The 16,103-nt window shown below is 41.6% G+C and overlaps 1 protein-coding gene across 1 annotated transcript in view; it reads right to left on the reverse strand.

Moving 5' to 3' along the window:
* Positions 1–9,521: 9,521 nt before the first annotated feature.
* The window catches only part of LOC132895942 (PPARGC1 and ESRR induced regulator, muscle 1), a 75,462-nt gene continuing 68,880 nt past the window's right edge, over positions 9,522–16,103 (reverse strand). The window contains exons 4-5 of the mRNA XM_060936680.1: positions 10,586–10,702; positions 9,522–10,268 (exon numbers count right to left, since the gene is read on the reverse strand). Of these exons, the coding sequence (XP_060792663.1) occupies positions 10,162–10,268; positions 10,586–10,702 (224 nt within the window). The 3' untranslated portion in view covers positions 9,522–10,161. The remainder of the gene's footprint in view (positions 10,269–10,585; positions 10,703–16,103) is intronic.

A 16,103-nucleotide genomic window follows, 5' to 3' on the forward strand; every position in this document is an offset into this window, starting at 1 on the left:
GCTCCGGTTTCCCCCACAGTCCAAAGACATGCAGGTTAGGTTAACTGGTGACTCTAAATTGACCGTAGGTGTGAATGTGAGTGTGAATGGTTGTTTGTCTCTGTGTGTCAGCCCTGTGATGATCTGGTGACTTGTCCAGGGTGTACCCCGCCTCTCACCCATAGTCAGCTGGGATAGGCTCCAGCTTGCCTGTGACCCTGTGCAGGATAAGCGGTTACGGATAATGGACGATTGGACCCTTTAACTGTAAAATTCATCCCATGATGCTCCATCAGTACACTTTTTATGACCATAATGGTGAATTCAGGTATATTGGAAAACTCACGAGCAGTTTTTCTTCACAGCATTTATTTTCTGGCCTGATAAGTTAAAGTAAAAAAAAATGGTTTCAAGTAAATGCTTCAACCAGTGTGAGTCCCAAATTACCAAATATGTCATTAAAATGGCTTTAAGTCATTTTTGACTAAAGGGTAAGCCATGCTTCATTGCAATATTAACCTTTAAAAAAAACCATGTATATAGTGAACATCATGAGGATTTCAGAAATCTGTCATGTGCATTTTGTTCAATTAATGACTAGACATAGTAGTAATTCAAAAAACTGCCCCAATATATCTGCTCACCCCATCCTCCTATAAATAGTGGTGATAATAATATTATGACTAGGGGTGTAACGATTCACTGATCTGAATCAGAATCTGGTTTTAATGTTACAGATGCACTGGTACACAGACACCTGAAACAATCTAAATGTACCATGAACTAGTCGAGGGCTCACTTCTAAAGTTATGAATCCATTGACTAAAGCATTGCTGCTAATTCTACTTTAGCATAAACTAAGCTGCTGTGGAAGACTCACTGATCTAAAGTTACAAGTCATGTTACTTTCAAGGGCGGCACAGTGGTGTAGGGGTTAGCGCTGTCGCCTCACAGCAAGAAGGTCCGGGTTCGAGCCCCGTGGCCGGCGAGGGCCTTTCTGTGCGGAGTTTGCATGTTCTCCCTGTGTCCGCGTGGGTTTCCTCCGGGTGCTCCGGTTTCCCCCACAGTCCAAAGACATGCAGGTTAGGTTAACTGGTGACTCTAAATTGATCGTAGGTGTGAATGTGAGTGTGAATGGTTGTCTGTGTCTATGTGTCAGCCCTGTGATGACCTGGCGACTTGTCCAGGGTGTACCCCGCCTTTCGCCCGTAGTCAGCTGGGATAGGCTCCAGCTTGCCTGCGACCCTGTAGAACAGGATAAAGTGGCTAGAGATAATGAGATGAGATGTTACTTTCAAAATAATAATGACCGCCTCTGATTCACTAATAAATCTGCACAGTGTCTTGTGTTGATCTTTTACCTTTTGCAAGAGTAACATTAGCATAAAACAAGGTAGAGGTAAAACAGGTAAAAACAAGAACATGTCCGACAAAGCCAACACAGTTTACAGTGCACCATCAAATTGAAAATCTAAAGACATTTGAATTTTATAAGAAGGAAGGAAAATTGGACAAAACTCTGGCCATTTAAAGAGCTTAAAAAATCTTACCACTCACCTGGGGAGACGGCAGGGTGAAACCTATGCAGGCGACGCGCCGTCTGTAGATGCTAATACAGCTAGGACAAGCAAGGCCACACAAGACAAAGACATACAGTGGTGCTTGAAAGTCTGTGAACCGTTTAGAATTTTTTATATTTCTGCATAAATATGGCCTAAAACATCATCAGATTTTCACACAAGTTCTAAAAGTAGATAAAGAGAACCCAGTTAAATGAATGAGACAAAAAATATTACACTTGGTAATTTATTTATTGAGGAAAATGATCCAATATTACATATCTGTGAGTGGCAAAAGTATGTGAACCTCTAGGATTAGCAGATAATTTGAAGGTGAAATTCGAGTCAGGTGTTTTCAATCAGTGGGATGACAATCAGGTGTGAGTGGGCACCCTGTTTTATTTAAAGAACAGGTATCTATCAAAGTCTGATCTTTACAACACACGTTTGTGGAAGTGTATCATGGCACAAACAAAGGAGATTTCTGAGGACCACAGAAAAAGTGTTGTTGATGCTCATCAGGCTGGAAAAGGTTACAAAACCATCTCTAAAGAGTTTGGACTCCACCAATCCACAGTCAGACAGATTGTGTATAAAATGGAGGAAATTCAGGACCATTGTTCCCCTCCCCAGGAGTGGCCGACCAACAAAGATCACTCCAAGAGCAAGGCGTGTAATAGTCGGCGAGGTCACAAAGGACCCCAGGGTAACTTCTAAGCAACTGAAGGCCTCTCTCACATTGGCTAAGGTTAATGTTCATGAGTCCACCATCAGGAGAACACTGAACAACAATGGTGTGCATGGCAGGGTTGCAAGGAGAAAGCCACTGCTCTCCAAAAAGAACATTGCTGCTCATCTACAGTTTGCTAAAGATCACGTTGACAAGCCAGAAGGCTATTGGAAAAATGTTTTGTGGATGGATAAGACCAAAATAGAACTTTTTGGTTTAAATGAGAAGCGTTATGTTTGGAGAAAGGAAAGCACTGCATTCCAGCATAAGAACCTTATCCCATCTGTTAAACATGGTGGTGGTAGTATCATGGTTTGGGCCTGCTTTGCTGCATCTGGGCCAGGACGGCTTGTCATCATTGATGGAACAATAAATTCTGAATTATACCAGCGAATTCTAAAGGAAAATGTCAGGACATCTGTCCATGAACTGAATCTCAAGAGAAGGTGGGTCATGCAGCAAGACAATGACCCTAAGCACACAAGTCGTTCTACCAAAGAATGGTTAAAGAAGAATAAAGTGAATGTTTTGGAATGGCCAAGTCAAAGTCCTGACCTTAATCCAATTGAATTGTTGTGGAAGGACCTGAAGCGAGCAGTTCATGTGAGGAAACCCACCAACATCCCAGAGTTGAAGCTGTTCTGTACAGAGGAATGGGCTAAAATTCCTCCAAGCCGGTGTGCAGGATTGATCAACAGTTACCGGAAACCTTTAGTTGTAGTTATTGCTGGACAAGGGGGTCACACCAGATACTGAAAGCAAAGGTTCACATACTTTTGCCACTCACAGAGATGTAATATTGGGTCATTTTCCTCAATAAATAAATGACCAAGCACAATAATTTTTGTCTCATTTGTTTAACTGGGTTCTCTTTATCTACTTTTAGGACTTGTGTGAAAATCTGATATTGTTTTAGGTCACATTTATGCAGAAATATAGAAAATTCTAAAGGGTTCACAAACTTTCAAGCACCACTGTAGATATTAGACACTTTCTCTTTTATACAGTATATCTATTTGAAGGTAAATAATAAAGAATCACTCTTATTGAATCTGTTTATTTTAATTTGTAATGGAAAATGAATGTCTACATTAAACAAATGTTAAGAACTGTATCAGACTGCATCATAGCTCATCGTATCGTATTGTTCCGTGTTAAAATGTATTGTCCAAGAATCGTATCATAGCTCATGTATCGAGATACATACCAGATCGACTTATAAGGGAGAGATGCACACTCTTAATTCTGAATACTTATTGGAGCCATGGTTCTTTTTTTTTCCTGAACCATTTTACTTTTCTTAATCATTGAGGTTCGGATTACAGCCCTACATTTCAAGTGACCAGTAAAAACAGGATAATAATGAGAAGAACTCAATAAATCTGGTATTCCGCTCAGGGGTGTGGCTCAGGGGCGTGGGGTTGACTCCTTAAAAATGTCTTGTTGCTGCCCCAGTGGCCATGCCCACTTAAATGCTGCTCTCCTTCACAAATTGATACGGATTCTAATAAATCATTTATACAGAGCCCTTTCTGAACATTTGAGGGCCATAAGCGATAACTTTCCCACACACCAGCCACATTATTATCAAATGTACCTGCATCATTTTCAGCACTGAAAATATTTCTGATGGATGTTTCTCGAATCTGAGTGGTGCTAGAGTAACGAGCTAGCAACATAGACTAGCTAGCAAGCTAGTTAGCCACTAACTTTCATATTAATAACAAACAAGGAGAAGCAAGAAAGTGGGCAATTAATTGCCATTAATTAACACTAGTGTTTTGTTCTGTTTCTTCTGTTATATTTTTCCCCCTTTTTGTGTTTTTTTCACCACAGATTGATATGAATGCTTCGTGATTTTCAAACGTTATTTCTGTAAGATTGCAGTTTCTATTTTTTTTCCATATTGCAAGGGCCCACCATATTTGTCTGATCAATAAAACCTTTTCACAAAATAATAGTTGTGTTTTGTTTAGTTTTTGTTGTTTTTTAAACATCTATTTAAAAAATCATGGCGCCCCCTGGTGGTTTGGGGTCCTAAGTGACCCATCATAGCATGAAATGACCCTGTACTGTATTATACAGCTCATGTTGATTTAAAGTCCTCATTGCAGTGTTGTTGGTATTATTTTACCAAATTCTTCGAACATTAGGAGCTACAGAACAACTTTAAAGCTCATACAAAAATGTCACTGTGGCTACTTATTCTGCACCAAGGGAGAAAAATCCAGCTTTGTCCGAAAACCATAAATCAAACAACTGAGAATATGTGTTATACTCTGTAACACTCTGAAGAAGGAAAGAAAAAGTGTTTATACAAGCATTCAGAGTAAAATTTGAATGTTTAATTTGATTTAATAGCAGGACAAACTCATAATATTTATTAGAAGAAGAAGAACAGTTAAGCTCATTGGTAAAATGAAAAACTTTCAGACACTACTCCGCCACGCCATTATTTACATCATTACTGTCGCACAATTAAAACGTGCCAGATCAGTCGGCTGGTGGGTTTTCAAAATAATAAATACATAATTTATACTGAGTGTATTTCCCACATTAAGAAATACAAAGTACTTTGTGTTTTCTGCACCTTTCAGTTCTTTTAAATCAAGGCTGAAAGCTAGACTGCCTTTCAGATTTTTCAAGTGGAGGTCATAAAAAGAATTTTCCCAGACACCCAGTTATTTTTGTTTAGTGGACTGAAAGCTACTGAATTCGAATCACTGACTTCCAATTTTATTAGTTAAAAAATAGAACAATTAATGAATTTATTTTCACGTGGCCCTAAATTCTCCGCTATTTCTTCCTGCTTCACCATGACCCAATTCAAGATACTACATCATGCATCACGTGGTGGGCTTTCCCTGTTTGTGCAAGGCATTGTGGGATACAAATTTGAAACAGGAGAGAAAAATGGAGGACGTGAGTGTGTGAATGAAACGTGAAAGACCGACTACAGTAACGGAAAGCGAGAAGAAAAGACGTTATGTTCTACACGAAGGAAAGGAAATGCAGGACTAAACTAATAAATATCGGCGGTCAGCGAGCACGGGCGCAGATAGAGGGGGGGATTCGTCCCACCCAGATTTAAATTCACCTCGTTCGGTCCCCCCCACTTATAGGGAGGAAAAAACGTCTATGCTGTCTTTCTTTGCATAAGGCAAACCTCACGGAAAAATCAAAAGACTAATTACCATTCGGTTTATTGAGGTGCACAGCAGTACATACATAGCTGCAACTGCGCAGACTGCACAGGTTGCGAGCTCGAGCTTGGTTGCTATGGTTACCCACAACAAGTTTGACAGGCATATCGGGGACAGCGCCTCCTAGTTCAGGACCCCAACACGGCATGATGAAGGGTGCCAAAAGGCAGAAAACGACTGCATCGTTTTTTCAAAAAAAAAAAAAAGACTGTAAGTAAACTGTGCCTTACTTTATCATATCACCTTGCAATTTTTTGATAGTCTGTTCAAAGTAATGTCGTAGTGAAAGTAAAATCGTACGGAGTGATGCCTTTCTGGTAGCCTCCTTCTTTCGGTGGTAGCCTGTAGATACAGTGCTCAGAAGGCAGTTTTAATGTTTAATCTGGCGTTCCCTGCCATAATTTCAGCGAGCATATTGTTTCATAAGGAAACTTTGCGAAGAGTTGTTGACTGACTGCCGCTCACGCAACACACAGGCATAGTTAGAAAGTCAGGATGCACTGGTTTACACTTTACACACACACACGTAGCCCAGCCTCTCGCTATGTTTAACAGTTGGAACTTAGCGGTTTTAAAACTAGTTTTGCAATTTCTGTGCGTGATGATAATGTGTAAACTTTGGATTTCCATAGGCTATGTTAAAATGTTATCATTGTCCTGGCCTGCAGGTAGTTCCTGGTGATGGCAGTGAGGGAGGTGAAATAACATGTATACACACTACCGTTCAAAAGTTTGGGGTCACCCAGACAATTTTGTGTTTTCCATGAAAAGTCACACTTTTATTTACCACCATAAGTTGTAAAATGAATAGAAAATATAGTCAAGACATTTTTCTGGCCATTTTGAGCATTTAATCGACCCCACAAATGTGATGCTCCAGAAACTCAATCTGCTCAAAGGAAGGCCAGTTTTATAGCTTCTCTAAAGAGCTCAACTGTTTTCAGCTGTGCTAACATGATTGTACAAGGGTTTTCTAATCATCCATTAGCCTTCTGAGGCAATGAGCAAACACATTGTACCATTAGAACACTGGAGTGAGAGTTGCTGGAAATGGGCCTCTATACACCTATGGAGATATTGCACCAAAAACCAGACATTTGCAGCTAGAATAGTCATTTACCACATTAGCAATGTATAGAGTGTATTTCTGATTAGTTTAAAGTGATCTTCATTGAAAAGAACCATGCTTTTCTTTCAAAAATAAGGACATTTCAAAGTGACCCCAAACTTTTGAACGGTAGTGTGTATATATATATATATACACATACACATACATATATACACAAAATGGAATCATTTGCTGACAGCTCAGTCCCCCCCAGTTCAAAAATCCTATCTGCGCCCCTGCCTCGGTGTGATCAGCTGTTTGTTTAGCGACAGAATGATGTAATTGTCAGTGCATGGTCAAAGTAAATCTGTGCATGCGCACACAAACTTCCTCTGTCTGCATGACTGCGCAAAGCGAGCGATTTCATGCACATTATTTGCTTGGGAATCGCCTCAAATTAAATAACTTCCCAGCCACAGAATGGCCTGATATTTTATGAGATATTACAGAAATAAACATATATCACAATGACCGAATTTCAGACGGAACTAAATTTCACCGATTTTATGAAATCGAAAGGCCGTCTAGCTTGAATTTTTTTCTCCTTTGCCGCTGCCTTTTATTAAATCAAATTTGAGGTTTGTGATTAATTCCTTGCTCTGCACTGTGACTTTTATTCTGGTATTTTATCTGTCTTATTCCATTTGAGCTTATTTTCTATTCCCTTACTATTTTTAATTGCACTTGAATATCCATTTATCCCAACACTTTTTCCCCTTTCAGTGCGACTGCAGTTAGTGACCACCAGTTGTACACTACTTCTCATGATGCACTGTGGGATACTTTGAGTGCACTATATAGGGTGTAATAATTCTCACTATACATTCGGACAGCACTACAAAATGGCGACCTCACTATATATTCCACTATACAGTGAGTAGTGAGTGATTTCGGACACAGGGAGGGTGACAGTACAGAGTTGTGCTTCTCAACATACAGTCCTCTTGCGCCCTCTTGTGATAATAAGGTAACGGTGCAGTCATACATGTAAAGCAAAAACAAACCAAACAAATAAATAACAAAAAATACTCATTTATTTCTTTGAAATACAGTGTTAGTCCTGTATTGCATTGTCTTAAAAGGTCTGCCCAACAAGAGCAACAAAACAAGACAAAAACTGATATGACAATAAATACTATATGATATGTTAGCACTATTATTATTATTATTATTATTATTATTATTATTATTATTATTATAAGGATAGATATCAGTCGATAGCACGTCAAGGAATTTCCTTTAAACTCAAAAACATTACAAGACCCTAAGATCATTTATTTCTATCATCACAACTGTGCTTTTTCATAGCTGTATTTTCTCCATAAGCAACTTCATTCACAAGTGATGGGGAGCCATAATAAATTCAGTTATACAGTGGTGCTTGAAAGTTTGTGAACGCTTTAGAATTTTCTATATTTCTGCATAAATATGATCTAAAACATCATCAGATTTTCACACAAGTCCTAAAAGTAGATAAAGAGAACCCAGTTAAACAAATGAGACAAAAATATTACACTTGGTCATTTATTTATTGAGGAAAATGATCCAATATTACATATCTGTGAGTGGCAAAAGTATGTGAACCTCTAGGATTAGCAGTTAATTTGAAGGTGAAATTCGAGTCAGGTGTTTTCAATCAATGGGATGACAATCAGGTGTGAGTGGGCACCCTGTTTTATTTAAAGAACAGGGATCTATCAAAGTCTGTGGAAGTGTATCATGGCACAAACAAAGGAGATTTCTGAGGACCTCAGGAAAAGCGTTGTTGATGCTCATCAGGCTGGAAAAGGTTACAAAACCATCTCTAAAAAGTTTGGACTCCACCAATCCACAGTCAGACAAATTGTGTATAAAATGGAGGAAATTCAAGACCACCGTTCCCCTCCCCAGGAGTAGTTGACCAACAAAGATCACTCCAAGAGCAAGGCATGTAATAGTCGGCGAGGTCACAAAGGACCCCAGGGTAACTTCTAAGCAACTGAAGGCCTCTCTCACATTGGCTAATGCTAATGTTCATGAATCCACCATCAGGAGAACACTGAACAACAATGGTGTGCATGGCAGGGTTGCAAAGAGAAAGCTATTGCTCTCCAAAATGAGCATTGCTGCTCATCTGCAGTTTGCTAAAGATCACGTTGACAAGCCAGAAGGCTATTGGAAAAATGTTTTGTGGACAGATAAGACCAAAATAGAACTTTTTTGTTTAAATGAGAAGTGTTATGTTTGGAGAAAGGAAAACACTGCATTCCAGCACAAGAACCTTATCCCATCTGTGAAACATGGTGGTGGTAGTATCATGGTTTGGGCCTGTTTTGCTGCATCTGGGTCAGGACAGCTTGCCATCATTGATGGAACAATGAATTCTGAATTATACCAGCGAATTCTAAAGGAAAATGTCAGGACATCTGTCCATGAACTGAATCTCAAGAGAAGCTGGGTCATGCAGCAAGACAACGACCCTAAGCACACAAGTCATTCTACCAAAGAATAGTTAAAGAAGAATACACTTAATGTTTTGGAATGGCCAAGTCAAAGTCCTGACCTTAATCCAATCGAAATGTTGTGGTAGGACCTGAAGCGAGCAGTTCATGTGAGGAAACCCACCAACATCCCAGAGTTGAAGCTGTTCTGTACGGAGGAATGGGCTAAAATTCCTCCAAGCTGGTGTGCAGGACTGATCAACAGTTACCGGAAACATTTAGTTGTAGTTATTACTGCACAAGGGGGTCACACCAGATACTGAAAGCAAAGGTTCACATACTTTTGCCACTCACATATATGTAATATTGGATCATTTTCCTCAGTAAATAAATGACCAAGTATAATATTTTTGTCTCATTTGTTTAACTGGGTTCTCTTTATCTACTTTTAGGACTTGGGTGAAAATCTGATGATGTTTTAGGTCATATTTATGCAGAAATATAGACAATTCTAAAGGGTTCACAAACTTTCAAGCACCACTGTATGATTTAACCTTTAGTGGTGAAAAACTTGGCTCAAGTCTTTTTTTTTGTGCTTGGACCCAGATTTCAGCATGTTGTTAATTGACTTTCATTATTTTCTGCAAGCCACTGTCCAGCTGTCTTTCCTTTCTACCTTCTGTCAAATAAATTTTTTTTCACAGATATTTTCCCACATGAAATCCCATTTTTAATACTATCATTTACAGCATACCTTTCATCACAGGATTGGTCAATTTACAAGAATATTATATCTGATGAAATTTAATGCCCTTATCTTACCTCATGATCAACATCTTACTTTATAATCCCACTTACCTTATTAACAATCAAAAACATTCCAGGCACAACTGTAATACATTGCTCATGAAATCTCAACATTTGGTCATTTTATATTATGCTGCATGGTTATGATGTGTTCTTTGAAGAATATGATTGCTAATACCCATTGTCTTGGCTCAGTGAGCAAACTTATAATGTAGATGAAGGTTATTAATGAATCATATGATATTTTTGCATGCACAGCTTATGATATGTCTCATCAGCTCTGGGTTGGGTTACATAGGAAAAAGGAGTGACTGACTGAAAGGTGACCTGGCAACACTGAGGCCTGTGGTCAGATTTACGCAGGCTTGATCTGACGCAGTGGAGATATCTTGGCCGCCTCATCCCTCGTGAATCTCCGGAGGTATCGGATAGCAGACAGGGCACTTATATTTGCCAGCAGAACTGTAGCAATGAGACAAGTTGACATCTATGAGTGGCATATATACTATTTATGTCGCTAAGTACCCCTAACTATTTGTCAGGGTTTAGTAAATGTCAAGCACACACAGTTGCTATAACATTTCTTTCACTGTATTACAGACAAAACATACAAAGTTCACTGAATGGTCAAATTATGTTTTTCCCCCCACACAACTCATTGGAAAAACAAACAAACAAACAAACAAACAAACAAACAAACAAACAAACAAACTTTGGAATACAGCATTAATGGAAAAAGGTCATCATGTAAATTATACTTGTATGGCTAATTACTGTACCAGCTTTCCATGTATCAGCTCCTTGAGGGTTGACTGACTTGAGGACCCATGAGGCAAACGCAATGCAAACCAAGCACATATCTGCCTGTTTAATGGGCAACAGTGGTGCATCCAGCCCTAGAAAAGATAGCACTCCTTATGATTTATTCACATCCAGTAGCACTTTCTCATGGTCAGGTAGATGCAGAGTCTACCCTGGGAATACTGGTAATGAAATACAAATACACCCTGGATGGGACCCCATGCAGACATTCATACCTAGGGACAATTTACAATAAACAAACCAATGTGTTTTTTAGAAGTTGGGAGGAAACTAGAGAATCCTGAGGAACCCTACATTAAAATGAGAAGAACATGCATAGAAACTCAAGGACCCTGAAGTTGTGAGGCAGCGACGCAACCTGCTGTGCCACCATACCACCCTGAGATATAATCGTGCATTATCACTTCAAATCACAGTTCAGAATAATTCCGAATTTAGATCAGGACTATGCCATATAATACCTTCAGTGTCATGAAATGAGTGATAGTCAAACAGGCTTTAAAATGCTGCTGTAAGTAAGCAAAGTAAAACTACGATAGGATTTGTCGGACCATGCTGTACTGAAAATGACCATAGTCTAAAGTAGAAAAAGCCAATACAGATAAGCTATCTAGCAGATAAGGTGTACAGTGCCTTGCAAAAATATTCATCCCCCTTGGTGTTTGTCCTGTTTTGTTGCATTACAAGCTGGAATTAAAATTGATTTTTGGAGGGTGAGCACCATTTGATTTACACAACATGCCTACCACTTTAAAGGTGCACATTGTTTTTTTTTAAATTGTGACACAAACAATTAAGGTGAAACCCCCCCCCCCAGAAATCTGGAATGTGCATAAGTATCCCCCCCCCCAGTCAATACTTTATAGAGCCACCTTTTGCGACAATTACAGCTGCAAGTCTCTTGGGGTATGTCTCTATTAGCTTAGCACATCTAGCCACTGGGGATTTTTGCCCATTCCTCAAGGCAAAACTGCTCCAACTCCTTCAAGTTAGATGGGTTGCATTGGTGTACAGCAATCTTCAAGTTATACCACAGATTCTCAGTTGGATTGAGGTCTGGGCGTTGACTAGGCCATTCCAAGACATTTAAATGTTTCCCTTTAAACCACTCCAGTGTAGCTTTAGCAGTATGTTTAGGGTCATTGTCCTGCTAGACTGTGAACGTTTGTCCCAGTCTCAAACCTCTGGCTGACTCAAACAGATTTTCCTCCAGAATTGCCCTGTATTTAGTGCCATCCATCTTTCCTTCAGTCCTGACCAGCTTTCCTGTCCCTGTAGATGAAAAACATCCCCACAGCATGATGCTGCCACCACCATGCTTCATTGTAGGGATGGTGTTCTCAGGGTGTTGGGTTTGCGCCACACATGGCATTTCCCATGATGGCCAAAAAGTTCAATTTTTGTCTCATTTGACCAGGGAATCTTCTTCTATGTGTTTGGGGAGTCTGCCACCCTGATTACGCAACCCTGATCTATACTTCTGTACAACTTTGTCTCTGACCTGTTTGGAGCACTCCTTGGCTTTCATGTTGCTTGCTTAGTAGTGTTTCAGAGTCAGGGTCCTTCCAGAACAGGTTGATTTATACAGACATCATGTGACAGATCATGCGACACTTTGATTGCACACAGCTGGATCTCATCTAATCTCATCTCATTATCTCTAGCCGCTTTATCCTTCTACAGGGTCGCATTTATGCTAAAAAAACAAAACACAAAACTAAAATGGGCAGTAAGTCTCGAACAAAACCGACATGCACTTCTAATTAACCTTCTAATTAGAAGCCTATCCCAGCTGACTACGGGCGAAAGGCGGGGTACACCCTGGACAAGTCGCCAGGTCATCACAGGGCTGACAGATAGACACAGACAACCATTCACACTCACATTCACACCTACGGTCAATTTAGAGTCACCAGTTAACCTAACCTGCATGTCGTTGGACTGTGGAGGAAACCAGAGCACCCGGAGGAAACCCACGCGGACACAGGGAGAACATGCAAACTCCGCACAGAAAGGCCCTCGCCGGCCACAGGGCTCAAACCCGGACCTTCTTGCTGTGAGGCGACAGCGCTAACCACTACACCACCGTGCCGCCCACAGCTGGATCTTAATCACCTAATTATGTGACTTATGAAGTGAATTGTTTGGACCAGCTCTTATTTAGGGGTTTCATACGAAAGGAGGTGAATACTTATGCACACTCCAGATTTCTGTTTTTTCATCTTAATTATTGTTTATGTCACAATAAAAAAACAATGTGCACCTTTAAAGTGGTAGGCATGTTGTGTAAATCAAATGGTGCTAACCCCCCAAAAATCCATTTTAATTCCAGCTTGTAATATGACAAAACAGGACAAACACCAAGGGGGATGAATACTTTTGCAAAGCACTGTAAATAAAGAATAAAAAGAGCAAGCTTACAGCCTTTTCCTTCAACTGATCCAAGTTCAGAGATACATGAAAATATCACTGGGATAATCATTGAACCCGGGACCACCAGCTGTCCTCAATTCATCATGTTTTGCAATCGTGCATACCAGGTCAAACCCATTACCCCTGGTAGAAATATTAACATAAATGCATAATTAACATCAAGAGAAATATTGCTTCATTTTCTGAAGGAGTTTGGCCTAATGGTGTCCAAACGTCAACTTTGGTCTAATGGTGTCAGTGACTGAAATGTTGCATCCTCGTGAAATATTTTTCAGCTCAAACTAGATCACCATCAACAGTATATATCGGCACTTTATTGTTTCCTCACAGTGAGCCTTAAATGCAAGATCATTTCAGATGAAAAACACAAACTACATTGCAAAACCACTACTATTATAGAGGATCATCACCAGGAACTTCATGTAAACTCACAAGGCCCTCTTAGATTCCCCATGAGATGGAAACAAGGGGCTAAATCCTCACCAGCTACTGCACTATAAATTAAACATCAGAATGGGGGAATATGTGATTTCAGTGACTTTGACCATGGCATGTTTTTTGGTGCCAGACAGACTGAGTTTGGTTTGAGTATTTCAGAAACTGCTAATCTGCTGGGATTTTCACAGACAACAATCTATAAAGATTACACAGAGAGGTGTGAAAAATGAAAAACCTCAAGTGTGTGAGAGTACTGTAGGTGGAAACACCTTGTTGATAAGACAAGTCAAAGGAGAATGGCTAGACTGGTTTGAGTTGACAAGAAGGCTATGGTAAATGAAATAACCATTCTTTACCACTATGGTGAGGGGAAAAAAAGCATCTTACAATGCACATGTTGAACTTTGCCACACTTGTACAGTATCTACATGATTTTATGCTTTTCACTTCTGCCATATGATTAACTGATTAGATAATTGGGTCATTCTAGAATTCAGGGTACATTTCGCATCTCTGAGATAAACCTTTTGTTATTTTCCACAAAAGAAAACTTTATTGAATCAGTTTTGAGCAATAATGCAAATTATGAAAAACTTTCACCAACAGCAATGCTTAATGTACATTTTAGACCCAATTTATCGATAAAACATTAAAGGAAGATGGCCTTTCAATTTAATAAAATCAATAACATTTAGTTCTCTCTGAAACTTGGTCATAATGATGTATGTTTATTTCTCTAATATCCCACAAAATATCAGGCCATTCTGTGATTGGGAACATATCTAATTTGAGGGGATTCCATAGCAAATAATGTGTGTGAGATCGCCCGGTTCGTGCAGTCAAGCAAGTGCGCATGTATAAGTTTACCTTCGATCATCCCACCGTTTCCGTTGATTGCTGATTGTGGCAGCGGGGGTGTGGTCAAGCATCGGTCTGTGATTGGAGGGCGGAGTCAGGGAAGGTAAGTGGCAGAATTACTGCACCTGATGTCAGTTAACCTGTGTTTGTGTGTCTTCCCCAGTGACCATGCCCTATATAATGAGAGAGAGAGCAGAGGAAGGGAGCTCTCTCCCCAACCAGACGACTGATGTGTGTGTGCGTGTCTGTGTGACTGGGAGATTGAAAAGCTGAAAAGCTGAAAATAAAGAGCTTTTTTGAAACTCAGTTCTGGCCTGCCGTACTTCTGTGCTCCACCCACCCGCTCAAAGTCCTACAGTGGTGCTGAAACCCGGGAAGGAGCACAGAGGAGAACAGCCCCATGGAGTTCTCCCCCTTCACGGACCTGATCCAAGCCCTCGCCACGGCCCAACAGAGCCAGCACCAGGCGCTGGTCGCCCCCTGAAAGGAGCAACCGCAAAGGTTCTAGGCCCTGGTGCTGGCGCAACAGGAAGATCGTCAGGTGTTCTGGCACCTCCTTGCGTTGGCGGGGTCCACCACCTCCACCACTGCGGGCCCTCCCCACCTCACCCTAATGAAGATGGGCCCGCACGACGACCCTGAGGCCTTCCTAGTGCTCTTCGAGCAAGCAGCAGAGGCCTGGGGCTGGCCAGTGGAACAGTGCACAGTGCGCCTCCTTCCCCTGCTAACAGGCGAGGTGCAGCTGGCCACGCTACAGCTCCCCGCCGACAGCCGGCTGGTCTACACAGACCTGCGCCAGGCCATCCTCCAGCATGTGGGGCGCACCCCTGAACAACAACGCCAGCACTTTCGCACTCTACACCTAGAGGAGGTTGGCTGGCGGTTCGCGTTTGGCCAGCAACTCCGGGATGCCGGCGGTGGCTGAGGGCTGACAACTGTGACGGTGAGGGAATCGTCGATCTGGTGGTACTGGAGCAGTTTGTCGCCCGACTTCCCGAAGGGACCGTGGAGTGGGTCCAGTGCCATTGCTCGGCGTCGCTGGATCAGGCCATCGAGTTGGCGGAGGATGATTTGGCGGCTGTTCCAATGGCAGGATCGCAGATCTCCTCTTCTCCTCTCTCTCTCTCTCTCCCTCCCCTTCTGTGTCTCATCCTCGCCCCGTTCCCCCACCACGGAGGTGGGGGCCGGCTCCACCCCAGCTGGCCCGCTGCATCCGTGGTGCCTTCCCATTTCCCGCTTCCGTGTCTGTCTCTCCCCCCCTCAAGTGAGTGAGCCCCAGAGCGCCGGTGCAGAGAGAGAGCCCGGGCTGATTTGCTGGCGCTGTGGGGAGCCGGGGCACCTCCAGCATCAGTGCTCGGCAATGGAGGTGGGCGCGGTGGTCCGGATCCCCGATGCACCAGGAACCGCCCTCGATTGGGCTGGAGCGTATCGCATTCCGGTGAGTGTCCAAGGGGATACGTATCAGGCTTTGGTGGACTCTGGCTGTAATCAGACCTCAATCCACCAAAGCCTGGTGCAAGACGAGGCATTGGAGGGAGCACAATTGGTGAAGGTGTTGTGTGTGCACGGGGATGTTCATAACTACCCTTTAGTGTCGGTCCACATTCTATTTCAAGGGGAAAAATTTAGTGTAAAGGTGGTTAATCCTTGCCTTACCCACTTGATAATTTTGGGGACTGATTGGCTGGGATTTCGGGAGTTAATGACTCATTTAGTGAAGAGTGGGTCCTGCCGTAGTTCAGCAGG

This window comes from Neoarius graeffei, chromosome 13 (genome assembly GCF_027579695.1).
Source record: "Neoarius graeffei isolate fNeoGra1 chromosome 13, fNeoGra1.pri, whole genome shotgun sequence".
In the NCBI taxonomy this organism is placed as follows: Eukaryota; Metazoa; Chordata; class Actinopteri; order Siluriformes; family Ariidae; genus Neoarius; species Neoarius graeffei.